At 39.2% G+C, this 26,595-nt stretch overlaps 1 protein-coding gene across 4 annotated transcripts in view; it reads right to left on the minus strand.

Annotated features, from left to right (window-relative positions):
* Window positions 1–622: 622 nt before the first annotated feature.
* Window positions 623–26,595, minus strand: part of DLGAP4 (DLG associated protein 4) — a 431,492-nt gene continuing 405,519 nt past the window's right edge. For 3 of the 4 annotated variants that reach the window (XM_067468148.1, XM_060772311.2, XM_067468149.1), the window contains 6 exons: window positions 15,136–15,497; window positions 11,391–11,482; window positions 10,529–10,938; window positions 8,598–8,689; window positions 5,980–6,132; window positions 623–4,618 (listed from right to left, as the gene is read on the minus strand). In XM_067468148.1, the coding sequence (XP_067324249.1) occupies window positions 4,400–4,618; window positions 5,980–6,132; window positions 8,598–8,689; window positions 10,529–10,938; window positions 11,391–11,482; window positions 15,136–15,497 (1,328 nt within the window). In that variant the 3' untranslated portion in view covers window positions 623–4,399. Of the gene's footprint in view, window positions 4,619–5,979; window positions 6,133–8,597; window positions 8,690–10,528; window positions 10,939–11,390; window positions 11,483–15,135; window positions 15,498–26,595 lie in introns of those variants that run through there. The other variant, XM_060772313.2, reaches the window with a different exon arrangement.

The raw sequence follows: 26,595 nt of genomic DNA on the forward strand, positions 1-26,595 counted from the left end.
GTTAAGGTCTTATTTTCCCCCAAACTCCACCAGTGTTCACATTTGGGCATATTGAGTACCCGTGCCAAGTTTGGTCTATTTTTTGAGACCACAGTACTCTCTGGATGTAGGTGAACTACAACTCCAAAACAAGGTCAATGCCCACCCTTCCAGTATATTCTGTTGGGTATGGAAGTTCTGTGTGTCAAGTTTGGTTCAATTCCATCATTGGTGGAGTTCAGAATATTCTTTGATTGCAGGTTAACTATAAATCTCAGCAACTACTACTCTCAAATGACAAAATAAGTCCCAAATGACAAAATTGGATTGCATGGTTGTTAGTTATATCCTTTTGTGAAAAATCGCCAAAACTTGCTAAATAGATTGACATTCAATCAGTGAACACAAATTTATAAAATGCTCTGACCAAGTTTTTTGTTTGTTTGTTTTTTATTAATGACCAATCTGGTCATGCCCTCATGGGTGACAAAAAACATTCCCTAAACTAAAATTCTTGGTTGATTTAGAAACACATTTTCCCCATCCAATTCACTTAATTTTTTTCTATATCTGGCTGCCTGCTTTGTAAATTGGGATTTTATAGAGTAAAGATCACAAACTGCAAGAGACAGTGGCACACAGGTACCAAAGAGGGACCATCTGTTGGTTCGTTTTACTGTAGTTTACAATGGCAGCCAAGTTCACATTACAAAACGTTGGGCTTTCATTTTGCTTTTAAAATATTATCACAAAATTAACAATCATGGACTTAAACAGCTGTTTCTTATTGTTCTTTTCTGTCATAAAACTAAGGTTACTGTAGGGAAAATACCACCTCTTCTTCTTCATGGTTGGGAAAAAAACAAGTTATCAAAGCTATGTACATTTGTTTTAAATCCACATATGTATTAGATAAACAGTACTACAGAAGCAGCTACGGAGCACAGTTTCACCAAATGGGATTTTCAGAGCCATTAATGATGGCTCACTTTAGATTGTCAAGTGAAGAACACTGAAATCAGAATAGTGTAACTTAAAAAGGGTGAGGAAAACACAAAATAGTATATTTCCCCCCCAGAACCATTGCTACAAGGGATGAAATCATTTATATCACAGACGTCTTCCTAGACCTGTTATTGGCAATCTTTTGTGTGTTTTTGCTCTGGAATTCTATGGGAGAGGCATGGCCAATTTAAAGAAAACTGATAAAACAAGCCCCACCTGATTCAAGTAGAGGATGGAGATTATCTGAATCGCATTACAGACATGTAGAAGTATTTAAACTCTCTTTAATCTGCTTGTAACATTCAGGACCCAGAGGCACAATGGAAATTTAGCAGGATCACAGCCCTTTGAATCTTTTTTTTAAAAGAAATATATTTTGTGCCTATTGGGCCACCCTCTTTGTGCTCCTAAGAGACCATAGAGATTTAGGTGTCTGGAAGGCAGTTGTTTTATCCCTGGATTAAATTAAAAGGTTTGCATTATGACAGGGGTAAAAATGATGCCCCCGTGATTCTTTTGCATTTGCTACCTTGTTTCCCCATTACATAAACCCAATTGGAATATGCATGCCATATGCTGTAAGGAAGCCTGGAAATATTAAGCTTGGAAATCTACTGCAGCGAAGGGGAAATTAACACGTGCCCCATTTTGATCTGCCTCCCAGACACTGAACGATGCACAAAATTGTGTCATTTTATGCAACTGACGTCCTTGTAGTTTTCAGTGCTTTCCTAAAACTCTGGAGAAACAATGACTATCAACTATATTACATTTGTTCAAGGAAGGGAGAAAGTTAAAGAATTTTAAATAGTGGTGAAGTTTTATTGACACTCAGTTGCTTTAAAAAACAGCCAACTGCTTTTGCATTGATTTCAGTACTCCATTCCCTCTGCATGAAAACTCATGCTAGTTTACCTGCCAGAGTGAGAGTGGCTGAGACTCAGAAATGTTCTGCTCATAGTTCAACCTCCTTCACAATGCTTTTGTAGAACTTGATATCTTTATTACTTATTGTGACAGACTGAAGACACATTCCCCCCTACTTCACTAACTTTTTCCATGTACGAATAAAAAACATTGTGAACACACCTCAAGTGTAAAAGATGAATGTGCTAAATACATGTATCTCGTAGGTACACATTCCAAGAGAGCTGCTCTTGTGTGTGTGTGTGTGTATGGACTGATGCTAACACTCCTTTGACACCATGTAATGTGAGAAGCAGTTCTGAAGCAGGTGCAGTGAAAGCTGATCTAAGGTGCAATCTGTAAACTAATGTATTTGGACTGACTTGGATTTTAAGATTAATTCCATTGACGAAGTGGGCTAAAAGATGCCGAGCAGCAATGGGACCCATCAAGCAAGTACTAGTCTTAATAGCATTGCTGTCCTTTTGGAAATGTGAGTAAAACTAAGTCACATTCCAAGTGTTTCCATTTTATAATGCAAAGAACTGTGGGACATAGCCATTTGCTCAAAAGTCAGATCAGGCACCTTCTACCTGTAAAGGTATTTGGGAAGGGAAAATGGCGAAATAATGGGAATAAATCCCTTTTTGATTTGAAGCCATGTTATGTATGGCCAAGCTTTCACGGGTCACAAAGCTGCACGTTAACTTGAGAGGTGGAGAATCTAATGCTCTCTATGCATAGACACCAGACACAGGTTCACTGACATGATTTAGGTTGTAGCCATTCTTATCCTCTCTGTAAACTTCTAACATGCCAGGTACGTATAACATTCATTTGGGATTTTGTCCACCAGAAGCCATCCACAGAAGAGCTTCTGTCATCCTCCACAATGGGAGTACACTGCTCTGAGAAAAATGCACACTGGGTGGTAGAGTTTAGTGGGCAGAGGAGAAGTTTAAAAGAAGTTACCTGACTCCTGTCTCTCCAGAGAATTCAATCAAAATGGGGAGTGGAGGGAGGGGGCAAAGTGAACTTGGATGACTGCTCCTCCCTTGAGACACAAGGGAGCACCGGAAGGAGAGAGGAATATGCAGGGTATATATTCTTGCACACACTTTTACACACATCTAGCTATAGTACATGTAAAAATATATGCTATACATACACCCACTCTCACTGAGGTGCTTTTGAAAAACACCACCTGAATGCGTGCATGAGCGAATGGGCATGTATGTGTACGTGTTAAATATACAGATCCTACTAAGTGTATATGTGCATATGTACACATACATACAGGCAAGCAGGCAAACTGCCAGCCCTTCATCCAGATAACCCCCTCTTTTAGCAGAAGAAATGCCATTGTCCTCCACTATAGAATGGACTATTATTTCAAAACAGTTTGATACAGTTGTCTTGTCCCTCCTGTGTAGTAGATACTTCTAACACAGAAACTTGTACACAAGAACCACACACACAAAATTGCTGCCAAGGAGTGGTAGTGGTGGAGAGGAGGGGGGGAAAGGCTGCATGAGGCAACATAGGAATCTATCCTGTAGTACTTCTAACTGGACATCTAGTATGGGAAATCCTTCTTTTGCAGCACCATTCATGGGTGTGTGCAGGCCACAACACTACCTTATTGCACATGTTTGCTTCCAAGGCTCTGTTAACATACCACTCTGTTTACATCCCACAGATCTTGTCCTCCTTTTACATAATTAAACTACAAGCTATATAAACCCCAATGCCCTGCTGCCTCCCCCAACCCACCCCAGGCTCCCCATTCCCAACCCACCTTTAGGGGGAAAATAATACATAATTGAACAAAAGGCTGCTCACTAGCAGAGTGCAACAATAGTACACGCTGAACAGGTGTTTTCTTCTGGAGCTCTGTGGAAGAGTTTACTTCTAACACAGTAAACAACGCCATGCAGAGGAAGATGATAAAAGAAAAGAGGCTAGGAACTACAGGACAGAAGAAAAAACAAGGATTAGGGATACAACAGGTCAGGGGATAAGAAGAGAGACAGAGAGAAGAAGACAGTGTGGAGAGGAGGAGAGAAAGAATACAGTGAGGCGAAAAAAGCGCAGCATGGCAAGTGCCCAAGGCTTTCCCCCCCCAAAATAGTTGTCCTTTTTCATGTAAACAAGCTAATAATTCTTCTTAGATAGAACAAGTAAAAAGGTTGCAGTTCCAAGTCTAAAGGACTGTGTTTCCAATAGTCTGTTCTGCCACACCACAGCCAGTGTGAAGGGTGCTGAGGGGATTAAAACCAAACCACAGGACCAGGAAGGGAATTTTCTTTCAAAATCTTCATTATTTAAAGCTGGAGAGAGAGGGGGAAAGAGAGAGGGGGAGAGACGGAGAGAAAGCCAAATTCGGAGCCCTTTGTAAGGTTGGCTCTGCCTTGTCTCTAGACCAAATAAATCACACTAAATTTAGTGAACCTTTTTTTCCTCTTCCTTTTAATGACGTGAAAAAGAGTTTTCTTCCTCTTCCCCTTGCTCAAAGACGGGTCTGTGCCTCAGGGACGTAGATTTCAATGCTGTCCGCACTCTCCGTGGCAGAGTTCTGCCGGACAGAGGCTGCGCGCTTGGCTGCCATAAGGCGCTTGCGTGCTTCCTGGCGCTGTTTATCCACCGAGTCAGAGGCCTTGTCCCGGTTTAGCTGGGATTTAGGTTTGGCTGGCTTCTTTGGCACAGGAGGGGGTGGCTTCTTTTCTTCCTTTAGAAAGTAACAAACACAAAGTCAAGAAAATGCATACAAGTTCCCTTTTTCCTTACGTGTTTATAAGCAGTTTTGTTTACTATCAGAGATTTGTGCCAAAAATTCCTATGGCCATTCAGCACACTGCCACTGGAGAGCTCTCTTTATTTTTAAAATGCTTCTGCAACAAATTAAATGCTGCAGGTATTTCTTTTTAAAGAAGCCGCTAGTTTAAATCACAGAGACTTATAAAATCAAGTTCCCTTAATTCCAAGACAAAGGAACTAGGCTGGACTGAGAATGCATGAAGCAAAGCAATTCAGCATCATTTTTCATCATTCATAAGGATCAGGCTTGTAATCTAACTCTCAGCATGACTGATGGCCCTAAGACCACAGCACACTGCTTATTGTTACGGCACACCAACATTAATTTTGTGTGTGCCAAGCAAAGACATTCCTATTTTCTCAGACTTTTAAAAACGTATAATATACTATAATTGTTGCATTCTCTTTCAGTTTTGTTTTGTTTCTAAGAATTAATACAACAGTAAATTGTATGCAAAATAACGAACCTGGTAAATGCCAGGTACTTATGTTGCTATATGAAATAAAATTATGATTACATCTGGAGGGCCCTGGTGGCATATCAGGTTAAACCGCTGAGCTGCTGAACTTGCTGACCAAAAGGTTGGCAGTTTGAATCCGGGGAGCGGGTAAGCTCCCGCTGTTAGGCCCAGCTTCTGCCAACCAAGCAGTTCGAAAACATGCAAATGTGAGTAGATCAATAGGTACCACTTTTGCAGGAAGGTAACGGTGCTCCATGTAGTCATGCTGGCCACATGACCCTGGAGGTGTCTATGGATGTCGGCTCTTGGGCTTAGACATGGAGATGAGCACCAACCCACCAAGTCAGACAAAACTAGGCTTAATGTCAAATGAAACCTTTACCTTTACTATGATTACATCTAATTACTTGCTAGATAATTCTCGCTGGACAAAGATGTAGGCCTTGTAGGTATTTTTTTGTTTCAAACATTTTCCAATTTGTGCTGACCTTAATGTGAAACAATTATGGGGCTTTCTTGACAGAATTTGTTCAGAAGGAGTTTGCTGTTGCCTCCTCTGTGGCAGAAAGTATGACTTACCTAAGGTCGCCCAGTGGGTTGCATGACTGAGAGGGCATTTGAAACCTGGTCTCCAACTGTTCTAGTCTAACACTCAAATCATGCTGGCTTACTTTCAAATAAATTCTTAGAATCAAGGCTGTGTGTTGCCTAATGTAGATCCAACACAGTGTTTCTTCTACATCTCCATTATAACTTCCTCTTCAACTAGTATCACAGTAGTCTGGTTTCTCAAAAAGGACTGCATGCTCACCTTCTTTTCTGGTGGCTCTGTCAACTGCCAGCCATTTGCTTTCAAGTGATACAATTCATCAAATTTCATGCTGATGTCTTCAATGGACAATTGTAAGAGATCCCAAAAACCAGCAAGGTCCTGTGCTGTGGGCCTGGGATTGGAATTAGGGTTCTGTAGAAAAGAGAACATGAGTGAGAAAATCAGTGTCTTGGCATTTCTACTAAATGTATCTGCTGTCATTTAGAACCAGCATTTAAAAAAGAGCTATATATTACTTTTAGGTACAAAGGTATCTGTCATGCCAATTTGCATGTATGTTCTGGGTGGTATGAATCCCTTTATGACTGCCATTTATTCTCTTGGCTGATCTCTTTTAATCTGCAAGGCAACAGATTGTCAAATTTTGTAACTAAACTGGATGATACTGCATGGCCATATTTGGTTCTTAGAACAGTAATTCTGTGGGACCAACATGATACTACATGAGTCTATTTAAAGAAAAAGTGTGTTTTGCTCTTTCTGGAGATAACACTTTACAAAGATAGCAACACAGAGAACAACACAGATGGTACTTTTTTTGGAAATTTAAGCCCAGTGTTCCTTTTGTGACCCAGAAAAAGTCTTAAAAATTGGGTAGGATAGGATAGGTGATGGCAGTGGGATGAGTATAAATGTAAGATACAGATCTACTTAGTTATAGTGTGCCTTCAAATTGTTTATTACTTATGGAGATCCTGTCATAGGGTTTCCTTGGTAGAATTTGTTCAGAGCGAGTTTGTCTTTGCCTTCTCTGAAGCTAAGAGGGTATGATTTGCCCAAGGCCACTAAGTGGGTTTCCATGCTTGAGCAGAGATCTGAACTCTGGTCTCCAGAGTAATCACTCAATGCTTAATTCTGTACACCAAACACTCAAACACTCATTACAACATGCAAGACCATATCAGGAACATGGTTGAACCAAAATAAATTTGAAGTTGGGTTGTGTTTGTTGTCTCAAACTGTAAGCAGTCTGAGCATGTATGTTACAACTTTTTCATTCTATGACAATGTTCATATGGGAGGGATGGCACTCTTTTTTGTTCACTTGTGTGTCGTCCCCGCCCCCCACACATATGAGCGCTCTTCACGCATCAATTGGTTTGATACAAGTAAAGAGAGGGCAAAGAGACAGAAGGTTACAGCATGTGGGAATGGCAATTCTTTAGGCCAAATGTGGAGCTTTTTCCATAAAGGCACCAAATCCATCTGCACAAATTTTACAGGAATGAAAAAATGTGCTAAGGATATGCATGCTTTTGCTGTAAAAAAACAAATTTCCAAGCCTTGTAGAGAAGTGATAGTTTTGCTCTGTACATAATATTCTACCCCTAGCCAAAAATGTGCTGCCACTGACAACTCATTCTTCATTTTTTAAAATTTGGTACCATTTGAAAACAAACTTCACAAATATGCTCGGTCAGCCACTCTGGGAACAGGATCTCTCTTCCACCTAAAACACTATGTAACACAATTTGTGTTCCTGGATTACAAATGTCATTTCCTAATTGATTCTATCATAAAAATATGGCAAATTTTCAATAAACTGCAAAATTTTGTTTTTTTACGGGACATCCTGGCTATAGTTTTGCAATGAATATCTCACAACCAATTCAACATAGTTTGTGGCAGTCACAAAAATGAAGTTCCTGAAGTATAACAATTAAACAGGAAATAATACTTTCAAGCCAGAAACAGATTTTTTTTCAAATTTTGTTACATAGCATAACATGCTGCTTGCATTAAAATCATACAAAACAAAACTCTATTAACTGATTTGTATGGGCACTCTTTGAATCTATCAAAACACTTCCAGTCCTTATCCTAAATTTGTTTGAATTTTAAAGATAAGATACTGACTTGTAGATACATATAGTCTTCGAAGGATCTCAAAAGTGTATGGATGAATTCAACATCACAACAAACCAAAGAACAGCAGGAATCCTGGCATTTCACACACACAATATGGACCTTGTGCAATCCCTAGCTGTTCACTAGTTTCTTTTCCAAATATACAGAGAAACAAACCAGAAATAACCCTTAGCTTCTTCTCTGAGTGTTAGGAGATTGCACTCATATTTTAATGACACAATAAATCAGACATGCATTAATGCTCTGAGATTTATTTTGCTGCTACGAACTGGGACAACTAGAAAGTTTTATTTTTAGTGTATTTTATCAGGTTTTTGTATTTCTTGATTTTTTTTTGCTATTTTGTTTATTAAGTTATAGTTGGTTGTTCTATATTGTCTAATGTGCCTTGTCTTGTTGTGCCTTCAATTCCTAGAAATCCTAACAGCTGGTAAACTGGCTGGGATTTCTGGGAATTGTAGGCCAAAACGCCGGGGACCCACAGGTTGAGAACCACTGACCTACATGGTGCTTTGAGTTTTTGCCATGCTTTGCATAATATGAAATAGTTGGAACATCGGTAAATATTCTGCTGCAAACTAGTTCTATACTTTTCCCCATAGTGGAGACCAAGGAAAAGGGAAGAAATGGGGTTGTGACAGAATTCATGTCTATTTTGAGGATTAGGAAGCCTCTCTGAGCTTCTAATGTGGCTGAGGAAAACAAATTGTGCAGATTTTTACACTCACCAAGTTTTGGTCACAGAGGCCACGGAACTGCTGGAACTTCTGTGACATTAATAGTTGTGCACTGCCCACTGCACTAAGGACTTTGCCTAAGACTGGAGAAGACAAAAATATATTTAAGATAAAAAGCAAGGATAGCATTTTAAAAAAACTGAATACAAAGAAATTTAAGAGGAAAGTCCCTCCTAACTTCATTTTATACATATATTCTCTATTTTCTAATCACAGAAGCATTTTCTGTCTCTTAGAGCCATCAATGATGAAATCATGGATCCTTTGTCAGTGTGTGTGTGTGTGTGTGTGTTGTCAGTTCTTGTTCTGCTTCCAACAGCAATACTCAATACTCACCATCAGAAATGGCAGACAGTCACACCAATATTTTTTTTGTGTTTGCTATAGTGTGCCAGTGAACTCATGTGAGAAGAATGAGAAGGCTGACTTCCTATTCTCCCAAAATCTCATCCACAACATTTGAATCAATGGTGCCAACATCAGGGAGACCAACATTCTGAACACAATTTGTCTTCACCATTGATTTGCATCCAGGGATTTCTAATGAGCAGTCAAATCATTGTTGTAGTTGTTTCCGACTTACAATGACCCTATCACAGATTTCTGGGGCTGAGAGTGTGTGACTCATTCGAAAACAACCACGAGATTTCCAACTGTGAACTGGGAAATCAAACCCTGGACACTAGAGTCAACACTCCAGCTACTATACCACACCGTTTCTGTCTACCTGACTTAATTCTCAGCTATGTCAAGTACACAGTATTTTTTCTTAACATATCCTAAAAATGTATCCATATTTTTTGAACTGATGTTGTACATAAAACTGACCAGGAAACTTTTTGTCTAGCCACACCTCAATTACATTTAAATGTCTAGGCCAGGGGTCCTCAAACTTTTTAAACAGAGGGCCATGTCACAGTCTCTCAAACTGTCGGAGGGCCAGATTATAATTTGCAAAAAGCATGAATGTATTTGTATGCAGACTACACTGTGAGAGCTGTTCAGCAGTGGAACTCTCTGTCCCGGAGTGTGGTGGAGGCTCTTTCTTTCGAGGTTTTTAAACAGAGGCTAGATGGCCATCTGTCAGGGGTGCTTTGAATGCTTCTTGGCAGGGGGTTGGACTGGATGGCTCATGAGGTCTCTTCCAACTCTATGATTCTACACATATCTTTATTGTATGGCAAAAAAACCTCAGTTAAAACAATACAATAATTAAAATGAAGAACAATTTTAACAAATAAAAACTGATTAGTATTTCAACAGGAAGTGTGGGCCTGCTTTTGGCTGATGAGATAGGATTGTTGTTGTTGTTATGTGCTTTCAAGTCATTTCAGACTTAGGTTGACCCTGAGCGAGGGCCGGGTAAATGACCTTGGAGGCCGTATTTGGCCCTCAGGCCTTAGTTTGGGGACCCCTGGTCTAGGCTATGATTACAATAACAATGTCTTTATAACATGGGGTTAGAGCTTCCGGGTGTGCCGCAATGGCGGAGAGACGGGCACATTAGGCTCGGCAGAGAAGTGCCAGCTCTGCAAGCGGCTGGGTAGAGCATCGGCTCCCTTTCTCTCTCGGATTGAGGGGAGAGAAACAGCATAACAATGTCTTTAGAACACGAAGCACTGATGACATAGCTGAGGGGGATCACAAGGAAGATCACAGTACCAGAGTTGGTTCAGGTTATCACTAGAAACACTGTAATAGCACACACATGTGAGGAAGTCCAGCTTTGTTACTGAGATTATGCTTTTATCAACTTAAAATCCTTGATAGAAAAAAGTGCAAACCAGGACACAGGTAGAAAGCGTTGGTCTCAATAACTAACCCAGCTTCACACTCATTCAGATACTAACAACAAGGAAAAGGTCTGACTCCTTCAGGTTTAACATCTCCCTGTTCATCACTGCCAATTCACAGATACTAACCTTCTTCAGAGAGATTATTCTCTTTGGTCTCTTGGTCCATCTGACGACACCACCCTTCTAACCTTTCTGTCTCTGCCTGTAGCAGCTTTTGAAACCAGTACCCATCCCTTCGGCATGCTCCGGGTTGTGTTGGTTCTGACGGAGTGTTAGTGGAAGTTTCAAGCCAAGGGTCCGGAGGAGGAAGAGAGGAAGGCTCTAGAGCTGGGTCATTGCTATCTCCATAGGAGAGGTTTCTGTTGATCTGGGAGGGCATGGCTGTTTGCCTTGTACTGGCATCAAGGCTGTTGGAGTTGTTGCATGGGGGACAGTCAGCAAGGCTTCTCTCAGATGATTTACAGGTAGAGTTATTCGGTTCTTGAGAATCAGAATCTGTATCCTGCTTGGTGGACATGCTGCGAGAGTGGCTGTTGCTACAAAGAGAAAGAAGGGCAGGAGAGACTCGTGAGAGGCAGCCCAAGCAAAGGCCTGGATTCCTTACATGGTACACAAAGACAACATTATGCATTTGTTTATGGCATCTGCAGCTGAACCGCATTTCATTGCCCAACCCTCTCTGCACACAGATACACACACCACACATGCAGACAGACAAAATTATAAGGTTGCCTGCTTACTGCAATAGGGCATCCAAACAAAGGCTGGCACACATAATTACATTTCTTTTCCATTTCAGGCCTCCAATGATTTGCTTACATTACTAAGCCAACTTTTTTTGTAAGAGTACATGCTGCTGAGAAAGGGTTCAACAAACAACCGTTGATCAGCAGCAATTTGAGTCAGGGAAAAAAGGAAAGAGGAGAACTACACTATAAAATAGGAAATGGCTGTTGGGTTTAAACAAAAGCCTGTGTCTTCCACTTACCGCCACTCGTCCTCTACCTGTACCCCGATGGACTGGAATTTGGTGGCTGATGGAGGGGGCTCCTCTTTTGCCACTGGCTGAAGGCAGTCAACCTTATTAACAAAAAGATACAAACAAAAAAAAACAAAAACACAAAAACTTGCTGCTAGAATTCACATTAGAAGGAAAGAGGCAAGCATGCACACAAACACACGCACACAACGTAATCATGCAGACACACCATACACCAAAAAGGCAGCAAATTCTCTCTCCTTTATACCACAGAAACCCTGAAATGGAGCCAACATTTACTCAATATGGCCTAAGGTAGTGGGAAGGGAAAGAGGAGAAGAGACAGAGGAAAAGATGGCATAGGAGCCAGGGTTAACTTGTCTTCTTAAAATACAATTTTAAGACTGCTCCCATTCACACCAGGTTTTTCCCCTCATTTTTTTGCATAGACATTTAACACTAAGCAAGTATGTACCTATGACATAATATTCTTAAAAAATTAAAACTTACTGTTAATATAAAAATTTATACACAATGTTAGGGAAAGAGCTTCTAGAAAAAACTTTAGAAGCACAGGAGTAGGAGCAAAGCAAAAACAACTTGGAGAATATAGGATCCTACAACCAATTGCCATACGTCTCAGTACCAATTTGACTATGATGCACTTCATCTCATCCCTCAGTGGAGATTAATCTGATTGTTTATCCCTTCTGATCCTCCCACTAGTCTTAGCACCTTCTATCTATCTCACCCATGGGTTTTGTAATGTTTTACCCACTGCACTTGGCCTAGCTTGCTTTGTCTAATTCCTTTAGCATTTTACAATTTGCTTTTATTATGTTTTTGTTATTTTGATTACATTATTATGTTTTTGTTAAGCATTTTATTTGATGTTACTGTCTGTTCTATATGTACTTTTGCTTTATTGTAATTTGTTTGGCTTGGTCTCATGTTAGCCACCTGGAGTCCCTTTGGGGAGATGGTGGTGGGATATAAACAAAGTTTATTATTATTGCTTTATTACAGAATGCTGGGCTCAAACAGGGTTATATTTGCCATTATCAAACAGGTGTAAATGGACAGTTAAATGTGGCTGGAGAGCATGTAGCTGGAAAGGGCCAGAACTATTAATATTTTCTCCGTTTCCTAAAATAGGCTTTAACAAGTTTTCAGTTAACTGTTACGACCTGCACTGAGAAACATCAAAATGAGGTGCACTTACAATAGTCTCTCACCTAAGTGCACACTATCTTTTCTCATCTGCAGCCCTTCTAACACTGCCATTTCCTGGCCAATAATTCAGGAAGAGAAGCGGACAGAATCCAATTGCCTTCCTCTCTCTGGACACATAGAAACATGACAGAGAACCTGGCCATTGCTCTGGAAGTAGCTGTGTTCAGGTGCTGCAGCTGAGAAAAGCAGTTTGGAGATGGATCTGGGATACTGCATAGTGGACCTTGAATTCTGACCTCTGCAGTGACCTACTGCAATGGCATAAATCTGACTATACCATCAAAATTCTCTAGCAGGATGCCAGCCATTATTTTAATTTATTGTCACCTGTACTTATGCCAGGACTCTGGGAATAGGGCATTTCCCCATCACACTTTAATATATATTTTGATTTGTTCAATGTGTTGTCAAAGGCTTTCATAGCTGGAATCACTGGATTGCTGTGAGTCTTCTGGGCTGTATGGCTATGTTCCAGAAGCATTCTCTCCTGACGTCAGGAGATAATGCTTCTGGAACATGGCCATACAGCCCAGAAGACTCACAGCAACTCTTCTGCTTATTGTTTGGAAGAAATAGTGGAGGTAGCATTGAAACCTGATCAAGACCTCTGTACCACACTCACAGCATTACTTAGTCTTTTGGTAAAGGGACAGAGAATACACCAAAGCTCCCAACACATAAAGCAATGTAAATAACTGCTGACAGGATGAGACAGCTGACTCGTAAGCAAACTGATAAAGAGAGACAGAGTGCTATCTAGTTTCAAATATATCACTTGCTTATTTGCCAAAATGCAAAAAACCTTTGGATGGAGAGAACTATAAGCCCATTAAACTTTTCTCTTTTAGGGGTTTGTATATGCCAATATACAACTAAGAAGCTCAAAACTGTGTTCTTCTGTGACACACAAAAAGACTGAGAGAGAAGGTGGAACACATCTCAGAGGGAATATTAGTTGCTATTTTTCTTGTTTAAGTAAGGGAAAATGAAGAGAGATGTAGAACACACTTTGAAGTGACCTAGTTCAATAGGGCCAAAAGGTAGGAGGTGTTTTAGAGGATGAGAAAAAGCAGGTGGACCCGCTAGCATTTCTTTACCTCCTAATTTCAAGAGCTACCTAAGGGTCCTACATGTGGGGTGCAACCAGACAGAAAACCCATCCCCAAGGAATACTTTACAAATTTTAATCATTCACAAATTGGCATGGGGGACAGTGCTATGTCCTATCGCATCACAGGCATTACACAACTGCCTATAATAGTTGCATCCCATTTCAAGTGTTGAAGGGAAATGAAAACTCCTACACAATGCAACAGAATTTGTGCTGCTCCATATAACCTTTCCATGTTTAATCAATTGTTTCACAATCAATGATATTATTGTTCAGCAGCATTTTAAGGCTGAAGAAGCAGGATGCACAATTCTACAATTAAAGAAATGAAAACTCCAAATTAAATGAAGTTGCTGACTGAGAAAAAACACTGCTATATTGTATGTGGACATTGATTTGTGATATATAATCAATGGCCAAAAAACAATCTAATCTTTTTTCTTTGTAAGATTAACCTTTTTGTTTCTGCACTAAGCTTGTTAGATATTTTATGAACTCTATGCTTCCATTGAATCTGGGGGATCATAATGGAAGTATCTTTTCACACTATTACACAAAACTGCTATAAAAGGCTTCCTTTACAAGAAACAGAAATAGAGAAGAAAGGTTGGTGAGAAAATTGATTGCAGGAATATTCACCCATAAAGATTGTTCTTTTGTGTGCTTCAAGAAGTAAACTTCTTTCCAAAGTTGCTGTTTGCAACATCAAGAATATTCTTTACCAAATTGGCCAGTGATCTGGGCTTTCACTTCCTCCAAATTTCCCATTCATCTTGGGCCCACTATCTAATCAACAGTGGCCAAACCTTTTGGCAACTAGAACAAAAATCAATCAGCTTCCTGTGCTTTGGTGTGGTTCACATTTAGACTGCTGAATTAGAGGCCAGGAAGAACAGAAATTCTGGTATGGTTACAATCTGTAATTGACAATGCCACCCTGTGCCTAGTTTGGGAGTAGCAAAAATCTCAGTGCTGGTTGTATTGTATAGCTCTCCACTCCTATTCTAGAGCCAAAGATGTGGCCCTCCAGATGTAACAAAACAGCAACTTCCATCATGTCTCACTAGTGAATCTGATGGCTACGGTTGATGTGGGATACAATCCAAAAACATTTGGAGGGTCATATGTTCCTAGGGCAACATGTAAACCATGTCCCTATTTTTTTTTTTTTACCAAACCCAAGGTAATATCTGAGTAGAGTAGCTTGCTAAATAGATAAACAGGTTAAGTACAGCTCTATAAAATCTTTGTCTAATGGCCATAAACCCTACCAATTTTAATCCTTGGGTGCTCCGGGTTTTTAAAAAATCAGTGGGCATGGATGCCAGAGCAGTTAAATAAGTATGCAAATATAAACACACCAACATTGAGAACACGTTCAAGTGCTAATGAGAACAAACTATTCCATACTTGTATTCCTATAGATGACAGCTTCCGTTTAGGGATATTCTCCTCCTTTGGCTCTTCGTTAGTCAATGTCCCTTTGTCACTCTTCAGCGTTGCATTTTTCACGGGTAATTCAGGAGGCTCTCTGGCTGGAGTCAACACGCTTCCCCTTGTCACACTTGGAGGCCTTGTACTGTCTAAGCTATCTGAAGAATTGCTCAGACCTGACTGGCTGTTGACCTCACTCTTATGGTCTTGGTTGTCCAGGTAGTTGTCCTGTGCCGATTCGGTGCTGCTCTGCACTGTGACAGAGATGAACGGCTTTGAGGTGGTCCGAGGTGGGACTGGTGGTGGTGTCTTTTTATAGCCCACTAGGCATGCCGAACCTGCGACAGCAGAGGCAAGGAAGGATGAAGGGAGAGGAAAGAGATGAAAGAGAAAAAGCAGCAAAGAGTCAGTGAATACAGAGAAACAGCAAATCAGTAACAATATTCAGAAAAGCTTAACAAGCATAGATGCTGAATACACCAGTCTAGCCAGCAACGTGCACAGAGAAGCCCAAACCAAAGCGCACTACTAGGCAACACTATTCTGCTGTGAAATTCAAGAGGAATGCCATAACACAGACTGGAAAAGCATGGGGAAAAGTGGGGAAGAGTCTGCCTGCCCCCCAAGAAAGCTAGAGAGCAAGCTAGGCTTGCTACAGGGCTAGAGAGATAGCATGGAAGCCAGAGGTTTTGCTTTATAGCTCAGGTCCCAACAAAGCCACCTCTCGGTGTCTGAATTCATCAGTCGACAGGTTTCAGCGTCTTGAATAAACTGGTATTTGAACCTAGAAAAAGGTGAAATGCCACACTGGTTATCACTTTGTTGTCACTTGGTTGATAACCAAATTCTCTGCAAACTGAACTTCCAACTTTATTAATGACTACCCATATTCTGCATCTTGAGCATTCCACATCTTTCTTGGTATAAAACAGAGAGTCAACTCAATGCTGTATTTCAGATGGATAGACACAAGACAATATTTTGTGGCACATTAAAGGCAATATCACTTTCGGAGAGCACAGCATCCTTCATTAAATGTATGCATCAAATTATATTTACAATTGAGGAAAGGTGGCATGTGATCATGTGGTTCATAAAAAAATTACCATGGTGCTGGAAGATGCACTTTTTTTTGTAGTATAGTGTTCCCTTGATATTTCACGGTTCAGTTTTAGAGGACTCACTGTTTTACAGATTTTTGAAAATATTAATAAAAATAAAATATTAAATATTTATGTCCAGTGGAGGTCAGGGAGGCAGGTAGGCACCCTTGGGATGGGCCAGGAGGCAAGTAAGGAAGCATGGGTAAGAAAATTATAAAAATATAAAATAATATATAAATATTAAAATTAATATGGCATCCCTACTTCGCAGATTTTAACTTATTATGGGTGGTCCTGGAACGGAATCCCCACGATAAGTGAGCGAGCACTGTATATGCTTTTTAGATATTTTTTCCAAGTATTTTTTGAGCTATGGTTGGTTTAATCAGTTATAGATACTATATGCTGGATATATGTACATCACAGAGGCATGGGTAAAGTGTGGCTCTGTGATGTTTTTGTGGCTCATAAAAGTAAAAAAAGGGAACCTTTGCCTGATCAAGGTTGACTCAGGCTTGTTTCTATATTAATGTAATATATAAATTACTATACTGTACTTAAAGTTCTAAATAATACATATGCAACTCTCTTATTCTGGTTTGAGAACATATCTAACAATGTGTATAAGACCTGTCATGGCATGCAATGGACCTTTATTCAGCTAATCAAACCAGAATTTTGAGGTTTCTTACAGCAATCACTATTATTTTCTCTAATATTGAATTTGAAATGAGGAATACCAACATAAATGAAGCTATAAGGGATCACAGAGAAGCAAGGAGGAGATACCAGAGCATTGGGGTAATTTTAAAGATGACAGAACCTAACAGATAACACAATTCCTACAAGGAAAAAACATGTTCAACAATAAGAATGAATGCCAGAAAAATATATAGAAGGGATTGAAAGGTCTGTTAAGAAGACTAAACAGTAGAACTTATGTTAGGAGCTCAAGAATACACAGCGACAGTATACTGTAATTTCTATTTAGGCTTATTTGAACAGTTTCCCCATGTTATTTTTAGTAGCAGCTGAAGAGCTGCCTTGAAATGCTCCAAGGGCACTCATGACAAGGATTGCAATTAACAGAATAAACACTGACTTTCCTATTTAGCAAGTCTTCTGAGTAAGAAAAATGGGCATGAATGAGGATGATTTCAAACAGGGAGGAGAAACACAGGCCAAAAAATTAGGAGAATTTTCAGAGATGTGAAACCAAGATCTGTTCAATCAAGTTTGTTATAGGAATGTAAAGTGCACATTGGCCAGAATACTAAATTGCTTTGCCTATCATGTCACGTAGAAGAACCACTGGAAAGATCTGAAGATTATCTAAGTCCTTAAGAAAGACAGTACTAGAATGGTCTGTGTTATGGCATTCCCCTTGGGTTTCCATGAACCCTGGTCTCTAGAGTCTTAAGGCCCTTCTACCCAGCTGTATAAAATTCACATTGAACTGGATTATATGGAAGTGTGGACTCAGATAATTCAGTTCAAGGCAGATATTATGGATTATCTGCCTTGATATTTTGGGTTGTATGGCTGTGTGGAAGGGCCTTAAGACTCTGGAGACCAGGATTCATGGAAACCCAAGGGGTAATCCAAAGTGTGTGACACATTCTTAACCCCAGAACACTCTGTGATTTACCTTAGCATCTCCATAAATCAGAAATTACTTGACAACAACATTAGGTAGGTACACAACAACATTAGGTAGGTAGCAGTTATTGGGCTTGGCCACATGTAAGCCGCCCCGTGTCCCTTCGGGGAGATGGAGGCGGGGTATAAAAATAAAGTTGTATTATTATTATTATTATTATTATTATTGCTGTCTTCAACAGCCACCTACAAAATAATCTGTTTCAAGCCTCAAGAGGAGATGAAGTCACATAGGAGATGAAGCCTGCCACAAAGATTTAAACAAATTGTTCAGTAAAACATGTCTAAGAAGGCTTCCTTTCCTCTGACTCTGACACTCACACACCCAAAATGAGGTGAGTCCTCAGAAGTGATATCATTATCTCCCTCTAATAAAAGCAACTGACAGCTAAATAAATTAGTTTTACTCTTTAGCTTTCAAAAGCTGTGGAGGAGCATTTTGCTCATTCTGCATTTCATTATAGTTCTAGATCAAGAGATTTCAGCTCAGTTAATATGTAGTCTGTAGCCTAAATACCCTAAAGACATCAGATCCTATCTGATCTTGGAAGTTAAGCAGGGTGAGCTCTGGGTAAACTTGGATACAAGACCACCAAGGAGTATCAGGTGCTGTCAGGTATGTTTCAGAGGAACTGGGAAAACCACCTCTGACAAAACACTATGAAATTTATGTGATTCCTGTAAGTTGACTGGTGATTTGAAGGTGTGCGTACACATACGCACACACACCCATAGAATGTGCATTTTTAGCTTGTTTGATACTCTTTTGACAGGGGAGGGAGCATTTATGCATTGCCAAAATGAGGACATATATCACTAAAGAAAGAAGTCAGACTTCTGGATAAATATTACCATGCACTAATTTATAGCTACCACATATATACAGCCATTTTGTATTAATTTAAACAATACAAAACATTTCCCTGTAGTGGGAAAAATTAAAACCAAGGGACATCTGTTTCTGCAGTGTCTATTTTCCATGTGCTGCGGCTGAGAATGTCAAAATCCCGCTCTCCTATCTTATTGCAGATGACTTTCTGGAAAGTAGGACCCACTGCCATTTTACCTATAAACATCTTTTAAAATAAACATCATTCTTCATTCTCAAGAAATACTTATAACTGTTTCTAGTTTCTAGTTGATCAGAATGCAATCATTGCCCATTGAAAATGTGATTCATATTTGTTTAAGAAATATGGGTCTATGCAAACAAACGTATTTCCCCTTTTTCTTCTATGAAAAAATACAATTGATAAATAATTCTTGATGGCAACTTAGTAAAGTCCAAATTTTGATATGACTAGGTTACAGTGTTACAAGAGAATATCAAATCCTTGTCCTGAAAGGTGAATGTGTGGTAAGAAAGTGGCCCATGCATCCTATTTTACCCAGCATCTCTCTATCCAGCTGGTTCCACTGTTTTGGCTTGAACCCTCTTGGACTTAGTCAAAGTTTGAAAGAGAAGTTGTCTGTATTTGGTGAGGCTCCTTAACATGATGAAGGAGTATAAGCAGCTGTATTTAAGTAAGTGTCCTTCTAAGATACCACAAGACCAGAATTTGAATCTCCACTCAAGACATAGAAACCCACTGGATAGCCATGGGCAAGTTAAGTTCGTACCCTCAGGGGAAGGACAAAGCCTTGCTGAAAAAACACTCATAGATTTGCCTTAGGGTTGTCATAAGTCAGAACCAACTTGAAGGCACACAAGAACAACCCTTGTAGCTACCATATTTTCCATGCTGGTGTGTGAATGTTAGTGGTGAAGGAGAAGGCCATTTCTCCTCCTTTATACATGTAATAAATGTGGGAAGGACACATTTGAAGGGGAAGTAACTCTATTATGAGTCCATAAATTGTGTAAGAGTATCACACTCAGCTTTAAACTAGAATTTGGGTGATGAAGCTTGTGAACATTTACAAATGAAGGATATAAAAACTATCAGTCCACCCAGCCCAGTACTATTTTGACTAGTGTAGAGTCCTACGGTTTCAAGAAACAATCATACCAAGCTTTGTCACCAACATCCTTGACTTGGAGATGCTGGGATTAAATCTTAAACATTTTTCAGATACTACAAGTGGTATTCTTGTGCTTAAGGAATAATTTAAAACATGTATTTAATTACCAAGAATTATGTAAACTAGAAACACAGACAAAATATTGGATTTTTAATAGTCACCACTCTCCTTCAATTGTATCATGCCAAGAGAAGCAATACTCGAGTATAAGCTGACCTGAATATAAGCCGAGGTACCTAATTTTACCACAAAAAACTGGGAAAACTTATTGACCTGAGTATAAGCTGAGGGTGGGAAATGTAGCAGCTACTGGTAAATTTCAAAATAAAAATAGATACCAATAAAATTACATGAATTGATGCATCAGTAGGTTAAATATTTTTGAATTATTTACATAACACTAAAATTTAAGATAAAACTATCCACTTCTGATTAAATCATTATCATCATCAATGTAAATGTCCTTACGTATTCTTCAATCATCACCATAGTTTGTTTTAACCATACAGTTTGGGGAAAATGTGTTGAAAGAGGAGGCGAGGAAGGAGAGCTGGGTTGCTCTGTGGAGAGGTGAAGATCCTAGCAGGAAGCCCTTCTTTCAGCCCCATGCCTTCCCGCCAGGACTCTCACCTGAGTATAAGCCGAGGGCAGCTTTTTCAACCTAAAAAAAAGGGCTGAAAAACTAGGCTTATACTTTTTTTTGTCGTGTCAGGAGCGACTTGAGAAACTGCAAGTCGCTTCTGGTGTGAGAGAATTGGCCGTCTGCAAGGACGTTGCCCAGGGGACGCCTAGATGATTTGATGTTTTTATCATCCTTGTGGGAGGCTTCTCTCATGTCCCCGCATGAGGAGCTGGAGCTGGAGCTGATAGAGGGAGCTCATCCGCCTCTCCCCGGATTTGAACCTGCGACCCATCGGTCTTCAGTTCCGCCAGCACAGGGGTTTAACCCTCTGCGCCACTGGGGGCTCATACTTGAGTATATATAGGCATAGATAGATAGATAGATAGATAGATAGGCTTATACTTGAGTATATATAGTAAGTCTCATTTCTAACTTTGTGGCTCTTTAAAGTTTTGACAAGTATGGCACTGGATGCATTTCAGAGAAATTCCTTTTCTTTTAAGGCTACAAATTAAATTTGCTTGCTTTTGGTGCTATGTGGATTTCTATCAGCTTTAAAGTAACAGCTATTTTCAGAAAACATCATTTCAGAAGTTAAAACGATCACCTACTCCTAGAGATTCTTTGTTGACTACAGTCTTGGTCAATAGCCAATAGTTTCTTGGTTGATTGCCAAGATAATTTGAATATCTGCACCAATATGTTTAAAACAGTGCAGTTTTAAAATGGCAGCTATTTCTCATTAAAAATGCAGTACAAGTGCCAAGAAGCAGTTTGCATGAATTCATACATTTTTTTTTTTAAAAAAAACCCCTTTCTCCACATAACCCAGATTACATTTGCAGAATTCTTATTTCATGAAGTATTTTATTCCAACTGAAAAAAACCCTAGCAGTTGCATTCTACTTTTTATCAAGGACTTGTCTGCTACAAAGCAGAAGAGCACAAGTGATTAAGGTTACAGTCCTAAAAACACTTAGCAATCAATACCATGAAGATTGATTCTAATACTTTTGTTAAAATGTGGCCAACAACAATGATAAATCCAGGGGACAAAATTGGATTTGCAATTTAAAAATTCTACTAGTGCATGTTGGAGGAAATACCATTCACGTATTTTGAGTGAAAATAATCATTTGAGCAGATTCATTACTGTTCATATGAATAATCTGCTGGTTTTCCTTTTGGGAGGCAAATGAGATCTTTTGTTCTAGCAGAGATTTCCTCCAGGGAACTAAAGCACCTGCCATGTGCATTTTGTGACTCATGGCACTCTGCAAACATCTTGGCTATTCTCACTGCAACTGCTCCCCCTTTTCTAATCAGATGCAGATTATTCAAAGACCAGCAGCCAATATCACAAAGAATGGAAACGACAGACAACTACAATACAATACTGCAGCTACAATACAATGCAATACAGCCGGGGAGATGTAACATGTCACAATTCTGTTGTAGTTTTATCAAAATTTCTCCTCTTTATTAAGAACCAGAATGTATTAATTTTCTCACAAGTAGTTAAATCAGCCTTTAAAACGCACGCTGAATACACATGTTGCTTCTCTCCAAATGTTCTGCCTATACGCCTTAAGATTTACATAGGATGGGGAAATGCACAAGAGGGGCTCAATTGTAAAACGAGCCCTACATGAAAAATTACCCAGTGAACACTAAGGATAGCAATGGCCTGCAGAAATGAAAAAAACTAAATCTTATGCACCTTAAATACTAATACATTTATTATCGCATAAGCTTTCATGGACTAGAGCCAATTTCATCAGATGGAGGAAACATTATCCTGCGGTACAGGTTACAGAATACTTCAGTTAATAAATTTTCTGACAAGAAAGAATCTCCTTTTTACAAAGTCATCTTTTTAACGCCCACACAGCACCCCCTTTTCCACCTCATTTTTATTAGAAATAGAAACATGTTTTCTGTATCAGGCTGCAGCAGTGTATCTGTAGTAAATATTGGAAAAATGTTTGAGCCTGGAAACATGGAGCTTCTACTCTAACTGATCCTGATGTTGCAGAACCTGCCTACAACAGGCAAGCTACTTTGAGTCTCCTTGTGGAGAGAAAAAATGGGGTATAAATAAACATAGTAATAGTAGTAATCACAGGTTAAGAAACACAGATCTTTAGATTTGGCCATCAAAATCAAGAGAAAGAAAAAGTCATTAAGTGATGAATTTTGGAAGAAGTCTTCAAGAAGTCTCTAGGAGGACCAAAATGTTTGTCTACTCATGCAAAGCTTACTTATCCTACCTTTCATTGCAGATATCATGACATTTGAAAAGTTTTCTGAAACATATGTGATGTTCTACTTTTTGTGGTGTTGGAATCTATCTGTATTTTTTCCATGTTTTTTCTGCCACTGGTACCAAAACTTAAGTTCAAGAAGCAATGCCCAGGGTCATCTACTTTGTTCATTGAGGTATATCTGTATTGTACTGTCATTAAAAGGGAAGCAGCAGCAGTGATTCCAAAAGGACCTAAAATGTAGACAAATACGTCTCACTTGATCGACCTTCGCATATCCGACTTCTGTCTTATCCGATGCTCTTATCCGATGCCCTCCAGTATTTCCCCTTCAATTAAAGGAATGCTTCCCAACTCTCTCTCCATTTTCAATAAGTGGAAAAGGCAAGGCAAGATGGAGGAGGAGGAGGGAGGAAAGGGGGAAAAGAGGCAGGACTGGAAGTGGAAGTGTCCTCCCTCCTTCCCTCTGTGATTTCCACACTCTTCTGCATGCAGACACTTCCTGTTGCGCTGCTCTAGGCCCGAGGTGTTGCCTTGCCTTACCCCTTTAAGTCCCCGTTGTTAGTATTCCAGGTGTCTAGTGCTGTGTTGGATGGGTAACAGTAGAAGACTCCATATTATCCAACATTTTCATTTATCCGATATTTGCCGGCCTGTTTATGTTGGATAAGTGAGACTCTACTGTAGGTCTATATTACTTTTCTCACCACAGAGATTTTTAAGACTTCTTTTAAAAGGGATGCACCAAGTGTTTAGATTTGTAAGAACATTTCTTTGCCAATAGCTGTTCTCTTGCAATAGTATTTTATTTATCTTTAGGAAGCACAGGATTTTATTAATGGTTTAAATGGTTTATATTTTATACTATATATGGTTACGGCATCGAATAGCTGCCTATGTTGTAAAGCCGCCTTGAATCGCCTTCGTGCTTGAGAAAGGTGGGATAGAAATATAGTAAATAAATGAATAGGAGCAATTGTAACATTCTAAATTTAAATGGGGGGGGGGGGAGAGATATTTTCAGAGCAGCCTTACCTGTTCATTGAAGAAGAGGCCTCTGCCCACCCAACCTCAAGACTCTTGGAGCCTCCAAATGATCAACCATAACTTCTACTAAGAGGAGATTGATTAAACACCTCTCTAAATAAACTTTTAAGATCAGTATGTTTTCAGAGTCCCGAAGACAACCATTATTCAGCAGATTACACATGTGGAATGCAAAATATGTGAAGTTTGCCTTTATATGGGACAATGCTCCAAATGATGCTCACTCCTGGTGTTATAACATCAAAGAGAATAATAATAATCAGTATGTGACCCAAGACACAGCTATTCTCTAATTAAAGGTGACAGCAGCATCAGAAGTTGGGATGGTAGCACAGAGCATAATTAATAAGACACTGTGAGGAGAAAATCAAAATCATATGTAAGAAATACTGGGGTAAAATCCCAAGATCTTGTGAACAGAGCTGCCCTTTGCTTACACCTGGAAAGGACACTTTTGTTGTTGGCTATCAGAAGGAAAGAGGGGACCACTGTCAATTTCTTCCCCCAAATCCCTCTATATCTCTCCTTCTGCTGAAGATCTGGAGGGGATCACAAAAGGCTGAAGGGGGAAACAGTGAATATATGATTCCTTGTCCTTCAGCAACATTAAAGGTATTTTATGCATGGAAGAATTTATTCTGCAAACACTGCTGGATCTAATAATCCTGAATTCAGTGTAATCTTGTCCTCTCTGCTGCAGCCTTCATAATTTGAAAGAAAGATAGAGAATTCCAAGCAGCAGCTGCTACTAGGAATACAAAACCGTCTGTTTCATCAAATCCAATTTTATTCTACTGTAAGATATTCATCGTTATCCAATTTTTGAAACAGATCAGTAAATAGGGAAATATCCAATCATAATAATTCCTGAAGCTTCTTTCTTCCTGTTTTTCCTTGTAGACTACAGATTTTATTTTCCTCCAGGAACTCCATGAAAATCACATCAGCTTTCAGAAAGTAATTGACCTACATTCTGTTTTTCTACTGCTACCGTCTCTGTCAGGTTTCAGATAGCTAACTTTGACTTCAACTACCTTGATTTCTTTTTTCTCTCTAGAATTTCTCTTTGTTATTCCTAAAAACAAAACAAGAACTAATTCAATACAGACATCTACAATACTGCCTTTCATGTATAAAGCACAAGGTGGTCAAGCAAGTGCTTTCAGGTAGGCCCTATCTACTTATACATGTTTTATTTCATCATCATCATCATCATTATTTGATGCACAACAAGATTAGTACACAGCAAACAAGATCACTATGCTGGCTTTTGTATTTGATCACGTTGGATACTTCCCAAGTGTCTAGGACTGTTGTGATGTATAGGTGAATAATGCATTCATATTCAAGTAAGGTGTCTTTTTGAAGTTGACAGATAATAATTTTGTCAGCGCTGATTGTTTTTAAGTGCAGGCCAAGTTCTTTAGGCATTGCGTCCAATGTGCCAATCACCACTGGGACCACCTTTACAGGCATTATTATTATTATTATCATTATCATTATTATTTTCCTCCTCTTCCTTTTATTTGGGAGGTAGGCACTATCTAAAAGATTAAGGATTCTAAACCTTCTAGATTTCAATTCCATAATTACATCATGTGTTTTAAGCTATGCTCTGTATATCTATGATCTCACAGAAGTTAACCCCCGATGGCCAGGAAGCTCTACCAGAAAACTATTTTTTTTTATATTAAGCTTTTGTTTTCAAAAGGCAGTGGGATGGTGGGGAGATGCTATAATCTTGTTGGTATTTTAGAAACCATCTTTTCTTGTAAGAGAAATTTCCTCGATGGTACACAGGATAAGAGATTATTCAGGGAAGATCCATTCGAAGTGGACTGCACAATTATAATACTGAACACGAATGTTGAGATTGTCCATGCCATCAAAATCTCAATTTTTTGTGTGTTGGTTGTGAAAGATGGATAATGAAAAAAAGAGTTGATAGAAAGAAAACCAACTCATTTGAAAGGTGGAGCTGGAGAAGAGTTCTACGGATTCTCAATAAATGAGTTCTTGAGCAAATAAAGCTGGAACTCTGCCTAGAAGCCATGATGACTAATCTGAAACTGTAATATTTTGGAAAAGACATAACCCACTAGTAAACACAATAACACTTGCCAAAAAAGAAGGTAGTAGGAAAAGAGGAAGACCATATTTCACATAGATGGACTCAACTAAGGAAACCTCAGCTTTGAGTCTGATGGACCTGAGCAGGGCAGTTGATGATAGTGTGAGATGGAGTTCTCTCATTCATAGGGCACCATAAGTCAAAGTCAACTTATCAACAACACCCGTCATATTTGTAGCCTTAAAGAGGCATAGGACTGAGAAGCTATGAAGGGTTGCACATAAATATTGCTGATGTGACTTCATGGTTAATTTGTCTCACTAGAACAGCTTAGAATCCCTTCTTGGTCATGAAACCAATTTATTGACTTTGGTCATAAGTTACTGGATAAAAGGTGGAATACACAGTTCTATTTTATATGTGGAGTAGTAGCTGATTTTCTAAACTAGACCATCAAAGATGCTGGAAAAGATACAAACATATAATAAAACCTGAACATTCAAAGAAGCACTATAAACACTGCGATTCAGTCAGTAATGAAAAAAGAAAATCCTTTCCGGACTCATAAAAAAAACTGCGAAAACAGCAGCTTGCATGAACAAAACAACAAATTAAATAAAAGCCATCTGACACCAGTGGGGATTCGAA

Source organism: Anolis sagrei, chromosome 4 (assembly GCF_037176765.1).
Source record: "Anolis sagrei isolate rAnoSag1 chromosome 4, rAnoSag1.mat, whole genome shotgun sequence".
NCBI lineage: Eukaryota > Metazoa > Chordata > Lepidosauria > Squamata > Dactyloidae > Anolis > Anolis sagrei.